Source organism: Myotis nattereri (assembly GCF_964212035.1).
Source record: "Myotis nattereri genome assembly, chromosome: 16".
Lineage (NCBI taxonomy): Eukaryota > Metazoa > Chordata > Mammalia > Chiroptera > Vespertilionidae > Myotis > Myotis nattereri.
The window spans coordinates 19,141,050-19,154,961 of record NC_138091.1 but is presented as its reverse complement, the minus strand read 5'-3'; the positions used below and the strand labels follow the sequence as shown (position 1 = coordinate 19,154,961).

Below are 13,912 nucleotides of genomic sequence, written 5' to 3'. Positions count from 1 at the left end.
ACTCCTGATGCTCAGCGAACTCTCATCGCTCTCGAAAGCTGCTAAAATAAGAGTCCCCTTAGTTAAGGAAGAGAACCCTGGAGACCGCGGCTTGGCGTGGCTCCTCTCCTGTGGTCCCAAGGGCATCACTCAGACCCACTCCTGCCTTGCCGACCCGGCAATACCCAGTGCGGAGTCGGCGCCTCCTCCAGGCACTCCCTCCAGAAGGGAGGTGAGGAGAGGCTCTCCATCAGCATCTCTCCCCCGGGTCCCATCGCTTCCCTGCCTCCAGCACCAACGGGCAGAGGGAGAAGGGACCACAGCACCTCTCTGTCCTCCTCTCAAGGCCCGGGCCACCCCCAGCCCCGATGGCCCACACGCCTTGCTGTTTGCTGACCAGGGCCAGGAGCAGCACGGCCCCGGAGGCACAGCCCCTTGTTTAGCAGGGAGGCAGGCTCCTGAGGTTCTGAGCGTGAATTCCAAATGCATCAGCACCTGGGAGACCCGACCTGCAGTTCTTCGTGGCTGGCGTTCTACGTCAGCTCACAAAAGATAACACGCTTACAGATTACAGAGCTGGGACAGACCCCTGTACAAACCACCCCAAGAGAAAGTGCCTTCCTTGTTCTCAGGCCGGATGTGGCTCAGGGGTTGAGCATTGACCTATGAACCAGGAGGTCACAGTTCGAATCCCGGTCAGGGCACATGCCCAGGTTGCAGGCTCAATCCCTGATGTGGGGCATTCAGGAAGCAGCCAATCAATGATTCTCTCTCATCATCTATCTCTCCCTCTCCCTTCCTCTCTGAAAGCAATACAAATATATATTTAAAAAAAGTAGTTGGTTTACTGAGCACCAACTACTTGCTCGGTAGAGACCTTGCCCTTGAAGAGCTAGCCAAGCATGTCAACCTCACGGCCAAATGAGGCATGCGGCCCGCTGGCCGTGAGTTTGACATGCTTGAGCTACAGACACAAGGCAAGCATGTAAACATAGGACCCGGGCTGGAAAGCTGGACAGATCAGAGGGGGAGGATGAAGAACACACTTCTGAATGTCGTCATCTCTGTGACTTGGGACAGCCTAAGTAACCCAGACACGCGGCGTTCACCCATGTCCGTTTCTGAAACTAATCCGTGAATAGTTCATGAGGGAGCGGAAGGGGATTAGAGAATGACCTACACACGTGGCCTTTGTTCATGAAGAACAAAAATCCTAGAGGACTGGGACAGTCAAGGCTACCACAGGGATATTCACACCTGAAGGGTCCAACTGCCTGCATCCTTGGGGCAATGAACGGACCCCGACACGAGGCAGGAGTAAGCCTCGCCTTGAATCAGAGACGGGAGACCCACCTGGGGGGAGGGCCAGGAGAGGCTGGCAAGATCCTGAATCAAAGCAAAGGAGTCTGGGCTTGACCCTTCCTCGGACAGGATGTGCTTAGGAAGGGACGGCTCCTGCGACAGCGTAGGACGTGCTGAGTGGGAACGAGTACAGGAGAATGCACTCGTGTGGACTCTCAAGACTGTGACAGAGGTCTTTAGGGAACAAGTGATCCAGGATCAGGGCATCACTGAACACAGGCGTGTGTGCTGGCATCATTTTCCCTTCCTGTGCCTCACTTTATTCATCTATAAAATCAGAATAATGGTGTCTGCCTCACACAGATATGGGGATTAGTGAAATTAATACGTGGGAAGCACTTGGAGCAATGCCTGGAGCGTAGTATGTGCTCAGTAAGTGTTAGCTTTCATTTTCATTTCTTTCTTTCGGGTGGGAAGGAGTGGCAAACAATCCGCTCTGCTCAGATCAAGCAGAAAAGCAGACTCAGTGGTTCTAATGTACATGTCACGTTTCACTCTGCCCGTGGAACAGAGATGTAAATTATTTCAAACAGACACGCATATACTTTAAAATACTGAGTTTATTTAAAAGATCAGCACAGTAAAACTGCCACACAAGTAACTTTAAACAATCAATGATGAAGACAGACAATCCTATCAATTCAAGTGTACACATTAACTCCTCAAATTAAACCCTTTAATTTCCCTTGAAGCCTTTTTAATTCTGAGGTTATATAAGATTAATCAAGAAAACATTAACATTAAACAAAAATCAATTTTGTACAAATAAGTGGAATCAAGCAGCTTAAACCATCACCTGGAACACTTGCACTTCAGAGAAAAACCCAGGTGACAACACTCTATATGCTACAAAGAAGATTCACATTATTCCATGGGAACGTCTACATCACTCACTCTTCACATTTTTTTTTTTTCACAAGCCTCAGGCAAGAAACTGAGGGAACCTTTTCCCAGGCAGTGGCCTTCTTTCCATACACGTTCCTTTTTCTGAATTCAGAGCTTCTGAAAACACAGCTTTTCTCTTGGTAAAATAGGACTTACGAGACGTTCGATGACCAAGCTATTGTGGTTCCGAAGTTTCTTCCTTTCTCTGGAGACCCGGACCCAGAGGTCTTCATGGCATTCACATCGGTTCTCTCCTCCCACCAGGCCTAACACCGACGCATCTGCCTCACCAGCGATGGAAGTGAGTTCTGCACCTCTGACCGGGCACAAGAGGCCAGGCCCACTCCGATGTGCTCAGATTTCCTCTGAATTCAGAGAAAGCTCTGTGTGTCCGAATATGTCCACTGATAGCAAGAGAAGACTTTGACGAACTCAACATGTGAGAAGCCGCTAGGAACTGCACATGGAGAGATGTGTTGATTGTTGTGACTGACAACTGGGGGCTCCTATTCTCACTGAGCTGCACATGGCAGAGGTCTGGCAGGAAACCTGACCCGGCTCGCCTCGAGTCCGTAACCCGTGGGAACCGGTCCTGTTGGGAAATCGCTCGACATGGAAATGTAAGCCAGGTGAGGGGACCGGACAGTCATTGCACTTTTGTGGGCACTGATCCACCTGTGGGTTCTGAAGCAGCTTGAATCCCTGTATGAAATACACCGATCTGTTACTTTTCAAAACATTCTGATCACCAAACTGAGCCAGTGGAGGAATGTAGCTACAGGAAAATTATACATTCAGAAAATATATTGTCATAATCAATTCACGTTTCCTGGGTACTAATCAATGTAACACGTTCCACCGTAAACTACCAGAACCATTGCCATGATGATGACCTCACTGGCGCATCCTTCCTCTCCTTGGGCAGCGCCTGGGCCTGGATGGACAGCCTGGGTAAAGACTGGCCGTGCCTAACGCCAAGGGTGGTGCCGCCGCTCCTGCAGGGCGCGGAGCCCCGTGGTGGAGGGCCTTCAGGTGGCAGCCTCTAAGAATTCCGAGGTGAACACAGCTTCCGCGTAGCCTTCGTACACGTCCCGAAGTTCAGCAGTCACGGACCCCAGAGCCTCGTCCACCAGCTCCTCTGAAAAGCTGAAGACAAACAACGCAGCTGAAGGCGTGCAGCCAGAGATGGGAGCCTTTCTTCACTCGGCTGGGGAACTCACCAAGTCAATTCTAAGATTTAAACGGAAATGCAAAAGGCCAAGAACAGCCAAGATACTTCTGAACGAGAAAGACAAGGTGAGCCTTGCTTTCCTAGATATTAAGACGATGGCTCTTAGAGACCAGAGTCCGGCTGGAGGGAGGGGCCTGAACTACAACCGATGGCCTCACCCTCAGATGGGTGAAGCCAGTGGTGACCAGAAACCAATCAGCTGCAACCCAGTCAACCCAGACCCACGGACAGAGACTGGGCCTGCCTTCTCTACGGGATGGGATGGGGCAGGACACTCAAATTTGTGTTCTTTCTCCTTACACACTCACACACACACTCACACTCGTACACGCACACACAGTTTTTTCCAAACTGTTTCAGAGTAAGTTACAGACTTGACATCCCTCAAGTGCTTCATGTATATTTCCTAAATAACCATAATTCTCTTAAATGACCATAATTATAAAAATCACAACATTAACACTATTTTCTAATCTCATCTACAGACCTTTTCCAAAGCTTGCCAACTGTCCAAATAATGTCCTTTAAAAGAAAACTCCCAGCCAGGAGGCCACGCTGGATTTGGCGGTCACGTCTCTTCACTCTCCTTTAGCCTAGAACCGCTCTCCGGCCTTTGTCTTTCAGGACCTTACTTTCTACAGAGTGAGGCCTTTTTAGGTAGAAGGTCCCTCAACCTGAGTTTGTTTGATGCTTCCACACGGGGAGACTCGGGTGACGTTTTTGGAACGGAAGCCACAGAAGGGATCATGTTCCCTGAGGGCTCCTGTCACCCTCTCAGTGCTGAGTTAACTGTTACCCTTGGTGACAGTGATGTCTGCCAGGTGTCTCCCCTGTGCAGTACTGTTTCCCCTTTGCAATTAATAAGTATATTGTGGGGAGATCTGTGTGATTATGTAAATCTCTTGTTTCTCATCCAACTTATCTGAATCAATTATTACAGGGCTGCCAACACTGAATTTCTAATCTCATCATCCCTTCTCCATTTAGCAGTTGGCATTCCACTGTAATAAAAGGCTTTCCTTCTCCTTTGTTTATGTATGTATGTATGGATGGATGGATGGATGTATTCATTCATTCGTATAGGCTTGGCCTGGTAGATTCTCATTCAGTAGTTTGTAACTCATTACCATTATTGCTTATTTTGACACTCAGAATGTCCCAGGTTGGCCAGTGGGGGCCCCTTCCAGCTGGCTCCTGGGTGCGCCTGACAGGAGCAGCACTCTCTGCTCTGAACACTTCCCCTGGTGCACGATGTTCTAGGCTGCTCCTTCATTTCCCAGCCCCAGGCCCGGAATCAGCCATTTCTCTGAGGAACCCTGGCACCTTTTCATGGAAAATAGTATTTAGAAACAAAGATCTGGTATAAGTGTGCTCACTGCTACTGGTGCCACAGCCAGACAGACTCAGGCAGACAGACACACAGACTCCATGTGATAGTCTGTATCTATCAAAACTGCAAACTCAATACCTCCAATCCCAGTTCACCAGCTGGTTCATTCTAGCCTTCCCCTGGAAACCTGGCTCTCACTATTCACAATATACTTACTGATCTGATCAATCCTAAAATACAGAGAAGTCGTTTTAGAACTGTTAACCCATGCACTGTGTATAGAAACCGACTCCCCAGGATCTAGTGTGTGCTTACAGACTTTTCATCTTTAACCAGAGGCAGAGTCAAAAGACCATGTTCAGAGTCACTCAGACTCGTTCTTCTCCGTCCTGCCCCCTTCAGCATGGTCTTGTTATTTACTGTTTGTATCCAAGTCAGGCCCCCATTACTGTTAATTTGGATGGATATATAGGAAACATCAACATAGTTCCCAGAGTTGGAATTACACAAAAAAAGGTAAATGCAGACAAGTGTCACTCACCCTCTCCTGTTACCCAGTCCCATGCCAGCCGTTTGCTTACTTTAACCATCTTTTGCCTTTCAATTGGCATGTTTAGTTCTCTTTCATTTAATGTAATTCTGATATACAGGGTGCCCCCAAAATGTATAGTCACTTTGAATTATAAAATCAGTGTTTATTAACACGTAGTTCAATTTCAAAATTTCAAAGAATCTACAGAAATGAATAATTTTTTTGTCAACACCTGTTTTCAAACTGATAAGCGTTGTGGTCCAGGCACTGCTGATAACTCAAAGCAATGGAATCGCAAACATCAAGAATCATTTCGTTTGGTATATGTGTGCCCTCAATCCATCCGCTGTTGTCGGTTTTGTACCATAAAATGATCTTTTATTAATCCCCATAAAAAAAAGTCTAGTGGCACTTTAGGATAAATTTTCTTTGTTTAAAGCTTAGTCTGGCTTTACCCATTATTTCAAATCAGTTAAACCTGAAGAGGAGTGAAAATTAAGTGAGTTACCAGCTGTTAAAGCAGCCGTGGGCAAACTACGGCCCGCGGGCCGGATCCGGCCCGTTTGAAATGAATAAAACTATTGAAATAAAAAACCATACCCTTTTATGTAATGATGTTTACTTTGAATTTATATTAGTTCACACAAACACTCCATCCATGCTTTTGTTCCGGCCCTCCGGTCCAGTTTAAGAACCCATTGTGGCCCTCGAGTCAAACAGTTTGCCCACCCCTGTGTTAAAGTGTGTATACATTTTTGGGGACACCCAATATTTGAGGTTCTACTATGAAAACACTAAATATTTTCTAGTTGTCTATTTGTTCTCCATTCTTCCTTGCCCTCTTTCAGATATTGTAATTTCTCATTACATTCTTTTCTCGCTATGAACTTGTATTATTCTCTTAGTGGTCACCCTAGATTACAATGAGAATCCCTGACTTAAAGTCTAACACTAATTGATATGTTTGCCATTTTCCCAGAAAATGAAAGATACCTTACAACACCATCGCTATCATCTCCCTGGCTTATGTGCTATTGTTACTGTGTGTTTTAAATGTATGCACACACCCTAAGACAGCAGTTTATTGTTTTATACAGTCAATATTCATTTACCTACACACTGACCTTTTTAACAATTCACACTTTCTTATATTTTTGACCTTTCATCTGTGACTATTTTGCTCTGACTAAAAAATATCCTTTTAATGCAGTGGGTCTCAACCTTCTGGCCCTTTAAATACAGTTCCTCATGTTGTGACCCCCAACCATAAAATTATTTTCGTTGCTACTTCATAACTGTAATTTTGCTACTGTTATGAATTTTAATGTAAATATCTGATATGCAGATGGTCTTAGGCGACCCCTGTGAAAGGGTCGTTCGACCCCCAAAGGGGTCGCGACCCACAAGTTGAGAACCGCTGTTTTAATGTTTCCTACTGTGAAGGTCTACTGGCAATACACTTTTCAGCTGTGTTGGAGCCTCCTTACCTTACTTCTTGAAATGTATTTCACTGGGCTTAGAACTCTGGGTGGCGAGTTCTCCTGTTTTAGAAATTTAAAAGCCCTAGCCAGTTTGGCTCAGTGGATAGAGTGTCAGCCTTCGGACTGAAGGGTCCCAGGTTCGATTCCAGCCAAGGGCACATACCTGGGTTGCGGGCTCAATCCCCAGTAGGGGGCGTGCAGGAGGCAGCCAATCAATGATTCTCTCTCATCATTGATGTTTTTTTCTCTCTCTCTCCCTCTTCCTTCCTCTCTGAAATCAATAAAGAAATATATTTTTTAAAAAAAGATATACTAGATCTCCCAGCTTCCATGGTCTGTTTTTTTTCTTCCTTAAGCTGATTTTAAGATTTCCTCTTCCTCCCCCGCCTTCCCTCCGAGATTCCGCACTCTCTTTATCTTTGACTTTTCAACATTACTACGTATAGATTTACCTCCTTCTCTAGCTTGGGCCTTTTAGAACTTCCTGCATGTGTGGCCTGATGTCTTTGATTCTGTGTCTGATGGGTCTACTGTTGGGAGCTGCTGTAGGACTGCTCTTGTTAGTGTCATCTCTCTGCTGCCTGGTTGTTCACCACCATATACCAGGCACTGTGCTTGAAAGTTCTAACAATAACATAAGTCCTACGATGCTGTCCTACACATTCAGAGAAAATTCACGTTAGCTTCTGCCTGGTGCCTGGGGGGCAATAACCGGAACCACCTCGATACAATCCGAGGAATGAAGATAATCTGGAGCCACGCAGAGTCCTGAGAGGGCCTCCTGGCACCCAGGTCACCCCCACTTCAGGGTCCTCTCAAGTGAGGCAAGTACTCCCCCATACGGCAAGGCTGAGTCCCACCTCTGTCCTCTGACCTGGAAATGCCACCCACATGCCCCAGGACTGACTGCAGCGCCAGACAGGGCTAACCTCCAGGGCTGCTGCTCCACGCGCTGCCCCAGTTATTCCGCGTCACCTGGTTACCTTCTGGTGCCTTCCAGCAAGTCCGCTTTATTTTTAACCTAGCGTTTCTATTAAGAGTTATCCTCAGGGGAGAAGTGGTCCCAATTACCAGGTGCGTCATCAAGTGGTCACTTGTTTTTGTATTTGTTTTGCTTTCCATATTCCTACCGTGAATTCTTCTATATTATGAAATCATCATATTAAGAAATACCAAGCTACTCCGAATCCATTCAAACACATTAAATAAAGTATCTGTTTTCTTCTTTTTGTAAAAAAAATAAAAAATCTTTATTGACTTCAGAGAGGAAGCGAGAGGGAGAGATACAAACATCAACGATGAGAAAGATCGTCTGCCTTCTGCATGCCCCACACTGGGGATCGAGCCTGCAACCGGGGCATGTGCCCTGACCGGCAATCGAACCTAAACCTCCTGGTTCATAGGTTGACGCTCAACCACTGAGCCACACCAGCCAGGTTGTTTTCTTCTTCCTTTTAACCTCCCTCACCCGCCGCCCACTCTGGGAGCCACTCCTCCTGGCGCTCTGTCCTCCTACTCCAATCTGGACTGGGTGCTTTCTATGCTCACTGGGAAGTTCTCTTGGGAACAGCGTTGGCCATTTTCCTGGGAGGTCCCTGTTGTAGCCTAAGTCTCTTACGTCCCGCCTTCCTCCTTTTCAACGGGCACCGGGACTGCGGCACGCACCCTCCAGCAGCTTCGTGGAAAAGGGCGCGGGAACTAGATTTCTGGTCACCGCGCACCCCTGACGCGTCTTTATTTTACCCTTACATTTAGCTGCCGATTTAGCTGAGCACAGACTTGAGGCTGAATTCCGGAAGCACGCTCTAACACCTGCCAGCAGTGCTGCTCCTGAAAGCAAGGAGCCAGCCTCAGTTCTGACTGTTGGGACAGGCCCAGTTTTAAATCTCGGGAACCTTTTATCATTATTTCTGCACACTGGGATGTTCAAATTTCCTTTGCAAAATGATGTGTCATGGTGTGTTCTGTTCTATTCATTTATTCATTTATGTATTCACTCATTCACTAACTTGCAGTGGACAAATGATAAACTCTTCCAATCTAGAGATTAACAGTCTTCTGAGAAGTTTTCTTATAGTATTTCTCTGAACTGTCCCACTCCCCATCCCTCTGTTTCCCGTTCTCACATTCGGGAACTCCAATTACACAGATGTTGGACACTATAAACTGAAAATCAGTGTGCCCTCCACCCCATTCATATCTAACAGCCCAATCCTCAAGGTGATGGCATCTGAAGGTGGAACCTTTGGAAGGTAAGTAGGTCCTAAGGGTGGAGCCCTCACGAATGGGATTAGTGCCCTTATGAAAGAGACACGAGAGAGAGGACCTCGCTGTTGGCCAAGTGAGAATACAGCGAGAGAGGGGCTGTCTGCAAAGCAGGAAGCAGGCCCTTGATCTTGGACTTCCCAGTCTCCAGAACTGTAAGGTGTTAATTTTGTTGTTTAAGCCACTCAGCCTTTGCTATGGCATTTGCTAAGGCATTTGCTATGGCAGCCAGAGCTAAGACATTGACGGAATAATCCTCTAACTTTTAAAATATCTTCTTCCCTATTATCCATTCTTGGTGTGTTTTTTCAACTCTACTTCCTGAGAGATCTGACTTTTTCTTTGAATCCTTCTAGTGAATTTATTTCAGCCATATTTTTTATTTCTAAAAGCTTTTGTTTCATTCTTTGAAAGTTTATTTTTTAATAATATCCTGTTCTGGCAAAACCGGTTTGGCTCAGTGGATAGAGCGTCGGCCTGCGGACTGAAAGGTCCCAGGTTCGATTCCGGTCAAGGGCATGTACCTGGGTTGCGGGCACATCCCCAGTGGGAGATGTGCAGGAGGCAGCTGATTGATGTTTCTCTTTCATCGATGTTTCTAACTCTCTATCTCTCTCCCTTCCTCTCTGTAAAAAATCAATAAAATATATTTTTTTTAAAAAAATAATAATATCCTGTTCTGATCCAGCAGGTGTGGCTCAGTTGGTTAAGCATTGTCCCATGCATCAAAAAGTCACTGATTCTATTCCCGGTCAGGGCACATGCCCAGGTTGCAGGTCTGGTCCCAGGTCAAAGTGTGTGCAGGAGGCAGCCAGTCAATGTTTGTCTGTCTGTCTGTCTGTCTGTCTCTCTCTCCCTCTTCCTCTCTCTCTCAAATCAATAAAAACATATTTTAAAAATTACTGTTCTTGTTTCATGATGTAATAGCTCCACTTACTTCTCTGGGAATATTAATTTTGTTTTCAATGCTTTATTCTTCTTCCTGCACTTTTTGGCTTCTTCAGAGCTTTTTATGTGTAAGAGGCTGTGCATCTTTCCTGGCTTTCATCAAATGTCTGCTATCTTCAGGAAGGAGCGTTTGAACCACGCCTCCTGTTTCCTGACTTAATTGTACCTATGCCTTACCAGCACGCAGTGCTCCCCGTTCCTGCGCTTTCCCAGGTGTTTCTGCATCAATCAGCTTGGTTCTTGGCTCTCCCTGGTCTGCTAAGTCATCTTATTTGTCTAACTGCTTTCTGGCTTCCAAATTTTTATTGCTATTTCTTGTTTGTTCCCATTTAAAGGTTCATGCCTTTTGTCTATTCTCTTAGTGACATACAGTCGGTACAGACACAGGGGATAAAGAGGAATACACATGCTCAGTCTGTCCTTTTCACCCAGAGGTCTCCCGATTTTTTTTTAAACCAGGAACCCTTGAGAGTTTGCTTTCATCAAAAGCATCACATCACCTAAGCCTCTCCTGCACAGCCACTCCTCTTTACATCCAGGTTACATTTCTCCTCAGTGTAAGGAGAAATGGAGATATTACAGAAAAAACATCTAAGATTCCCTCACATAAGAAGCTATTAAGTGAAGTCAACTGTCTTAGGATAATTTTTCAAGATCTCTCACTTTGGAACACTCAAATCAGAAACAAAACCAAGACTGAAATGGATCTAGAAAATTCGGATGCACTGTCATGTAAGGGCCAAAGACTGCAGCAGAGAACATCTGTAAAGATCCAGCCATATTTTAACAGCTCTGGCCTCTACCTGTTAACCTATCATTCCCTACAGGCTGAGAGCTTTCCCTACAGCAACAAGACAACTATGAACAAAGTGTATCATTTATCAGGTGAGAAGAACACACACGGGAGTCTATCTTCCCTGGCTTGTTTTTGGATTTCCCAATATAGCAGTTAGCCTCACCACCCACACAGGCTCTGCGAGAACAAGAGAGCATCTGCAGGACTGTGTTCACACAGAAGCAAGTGAGGTTTGCCTACTCTCCTCCCCACAAAAGACACGGCATCTCTACCAGCACCAAAGGCACAGGTACTTGGAAGGGCACTGTCAAAGAGAAGCTTTAGGACTTCAGTTAAACCTGAGGGACTGAACGTAAGTGATTATCTCTGATCCCGCCCAGAACTCCACTAGAATAAAAGGACATACACAAATACATCACCCTACAAGGAGAAGAAGAAACAACAGTACATGAGAAATGGCCAAGGTTTTCAGGAAGGAAAATGCACATGGAGGAATCCTGACTGACTCAGCAGGACAGTGGGAGCACAGGAAGCTGAAACGCAGGAGTGAGTCCAGGGAGATGCCAAGGGAAGCAAGCTGGTTGTCTCACAAAACAGACTCAGGACTCAGGACTCGGGAATCGGGGATAAGAGTGCTGAGGACCCTGCAGGCGGAGGGAGGTCTGGGGTGGAAAATGAGGGCCTGGGTTGACATTCTGCAGGATGAGCAGCGAGACTGACAGGTGTCCACCCCTGCTCCCGGCAGCTAAGTGACAATCCCTCCGTCACCCCCACAAATGAAGGTGTAGATTCTTTGGGAAAAACAAACCCGTAATTTTAAACTCAGCCAAGTCATCACTCAAGCACGTCTCCACAGAATAAAGACACTTTCAAGCTGGCAAATCTCAAGAACGTTCCTCCGGCAGACAAAGCAGGATATGCTCCCTCCGAGTGAGAGAGAACCAGAAAGAGGGCGAGGAGGGCACTGGACATAAAGCCTCTGACCTGGGAGGGAGGCGACCGAACACGCAGGGCCATGAAGGAGGAAGTCCCGGAGCAGGAGCCACAGGGCCGACTTAGAGGCAGCCAACCAGGCTGGGTGGGAGGGAGAGGGCCTCAGGAGAGAGAGTGGGGTGGAGGCGAGAAACAGAGATCAACTGCTACATCTTATCACTGGGGAAAAGGACGCTGAGCTTTTGGCTAGTGGGTGGGTTAAAGTTCATAAATATCTAAAAAAATAAGCAAATCAAAAAGAGGCAACTGTTAACTCCTGAAATATGTGTCAAGCTTGTTCAAGACAGAAATCATAGTATACTGCTTGACTTGATGATGAAAAAATATTTTCATGTTTATAATAAAGTGATATTCAAGAGGAATTTAAATTTGGGCCCAATTTTAAAAGAATGGATTTCAATTAACTATTTACATTAAAAAAAAACCTAATCTGTTCTTCAAAAATTTAGCAGCAGCAGGACTATGTTTCCGGACTCCACGAAACAACCTCGGAAGGAGAAGGGCTAAAGAGCATGTTGCAAAGTCCGAAGGCCTGTGGCTACAGGACCGTCCGTCCGTCCGTCCAACCCTGAAGGCTTCGCGACCACACTGCTTCTGACTCAGGACTGTGTTCTCTGGTGGACGAGCCCTCCCTCCGGCCACAGGAAAGCCCCGCTCTGCCTAAGGAGGGGAGGCTGCAGCACGCTCCCGTGGCGACATCACCCAGGCTGCTCCACGGTCTCTTCTCTCTGGGAAGAGGACGTTCGCAGAGAAGCCTGGCCACTAGCCCAAAAGCAACCACTGGAACTCCAAGGCCGAAAGCATGAGACCGTGGCCAGTCCTTCCCCAGCCTGTCTGTCGGATAACATTTGGCACGTGGCACGGAACATTTACTGACCTTTCAGCAATCAGCCACGGATTGAAGGAGCCCACGGCCTCATGGGAGACCATCCGGAGGTACTGGTCATAGCGGCTGCAGTAGTCTCCGATGCTGCGTCGCATTCCGGGGGGGACCAGGAGGGCAGTCCGACCCTTTCTCTGCTCAGAATCTTCTGAAGGAAAGAGAAGGGGAGCCTCTCTTTTCTCCGATTTCTCCTCTGTTCCCACACTATCATCCAGGGAACTGAGAACAAATGAAAATGATGACAACATTCAAATCACCTGTAAGCAAGGGCAAACTGTTCACCCACCCTCATGGTTTGCCAAAAAGGCTTACTTTCATTTCTCTTTCTCACAATGAACAGACCTCGGCGTTATCACCACTCACTGTTTACCCTCTCCCCCGGAATAACCCTCCACAGGGCAGGAGTTCCTGTCCTGCAGTAATTTTCAGTGTAACCACCGCGCCTTCATGATGCTTTTAACAGAAAAATCCAGGCTCTTTAACATGCAACATTTTTCTTCTTTTTTTAATATATATATATTTAATCCTCACCCAAGGATATTTTTCAATTGATTTTTAGAGTGGAAGAGAGAGGGAAAGATAGAAACATTGAAGAAACACATCGATTGGTTGCCTCCTGCACGCACCCTGACCAGGGCCCAGGCCAGGGAGAAGCCTCCAACTGAGGTACATGCCCTTGACCAGAATCGAACCCGGGACCCTTCAGTCCCCAGGCCAACACTCTATCCACTGAGCCCATCGGCTAGGACAAGATGCAACAGTTTCTATGCCCATCTTATAAACACGCTACTTTACTGAGCCATCTTAGAGTTTGGCAAGATCTTGCTCAAAGAATTTCCCTGTGTCTTGTGGGAACTGAAGGAATATGAAACTCATCAACATCGAAGGCAACCAACTGCAATGAGGTCAGTCTCGTTAGCACTTACTTGCCATTCCAGGGCCTTTCCAACAGGATGTGCACATCTGGGTCCTTCCTGGCTACTGTCTTTGTGATCCTGATTGGATGAGGGGAAAGGGGTCCTTCACTTACTGCTGCGAGTTTTTGGTCTAGAAAAGGAGAGGCATCAAATGACTTCATATAAAGGAGAGTCCGTGCACAGGCCAGAGCTGTCTCCGTGGCCAACCACCTGTGAGAAGTCACAGGCACCGCCTTAAGCATAATGGGTTTAGCAGGCAGCGCGATGAAGAGAGAAGAGGGGAATTCAGAAGTTACTGAGACACAAGCTG

General features: G+C 46.7%; 1 protein-coding gene across 1 annotated transcript in view; it reads right to left on the bottom strand.

Moving 5' to 3' along the window:
* Positions 1-1,883: 1,883 nt before the first annotated feature.
* Positions 1,884-13,912, bottom strand: part of KIAA0753 — a 56,737-nt gene continuing 44,708 nt past the window's right edge. Inside the window, exons 16-18 of the mRNA XM_081109009.1 lie at positions 13,612-13,732; positions 12,680-12,904; positions 1,884-3,372 (exon numbers count right to left, since the gene is read on the bottom strand). Of these exons, the coding sequence (XP_080965135.1) occupies positions 3,255-3,372; positions 12,680-12,904; positions 13,612-13,732 (464 nt within the window). The 3' untranslated portion in view covers positions 1,884-3,254. The remainder of the gene's footprint in view (positions 3,373-12,679; positions 12,905-13,611; positions 13,733-13,912) is intronic.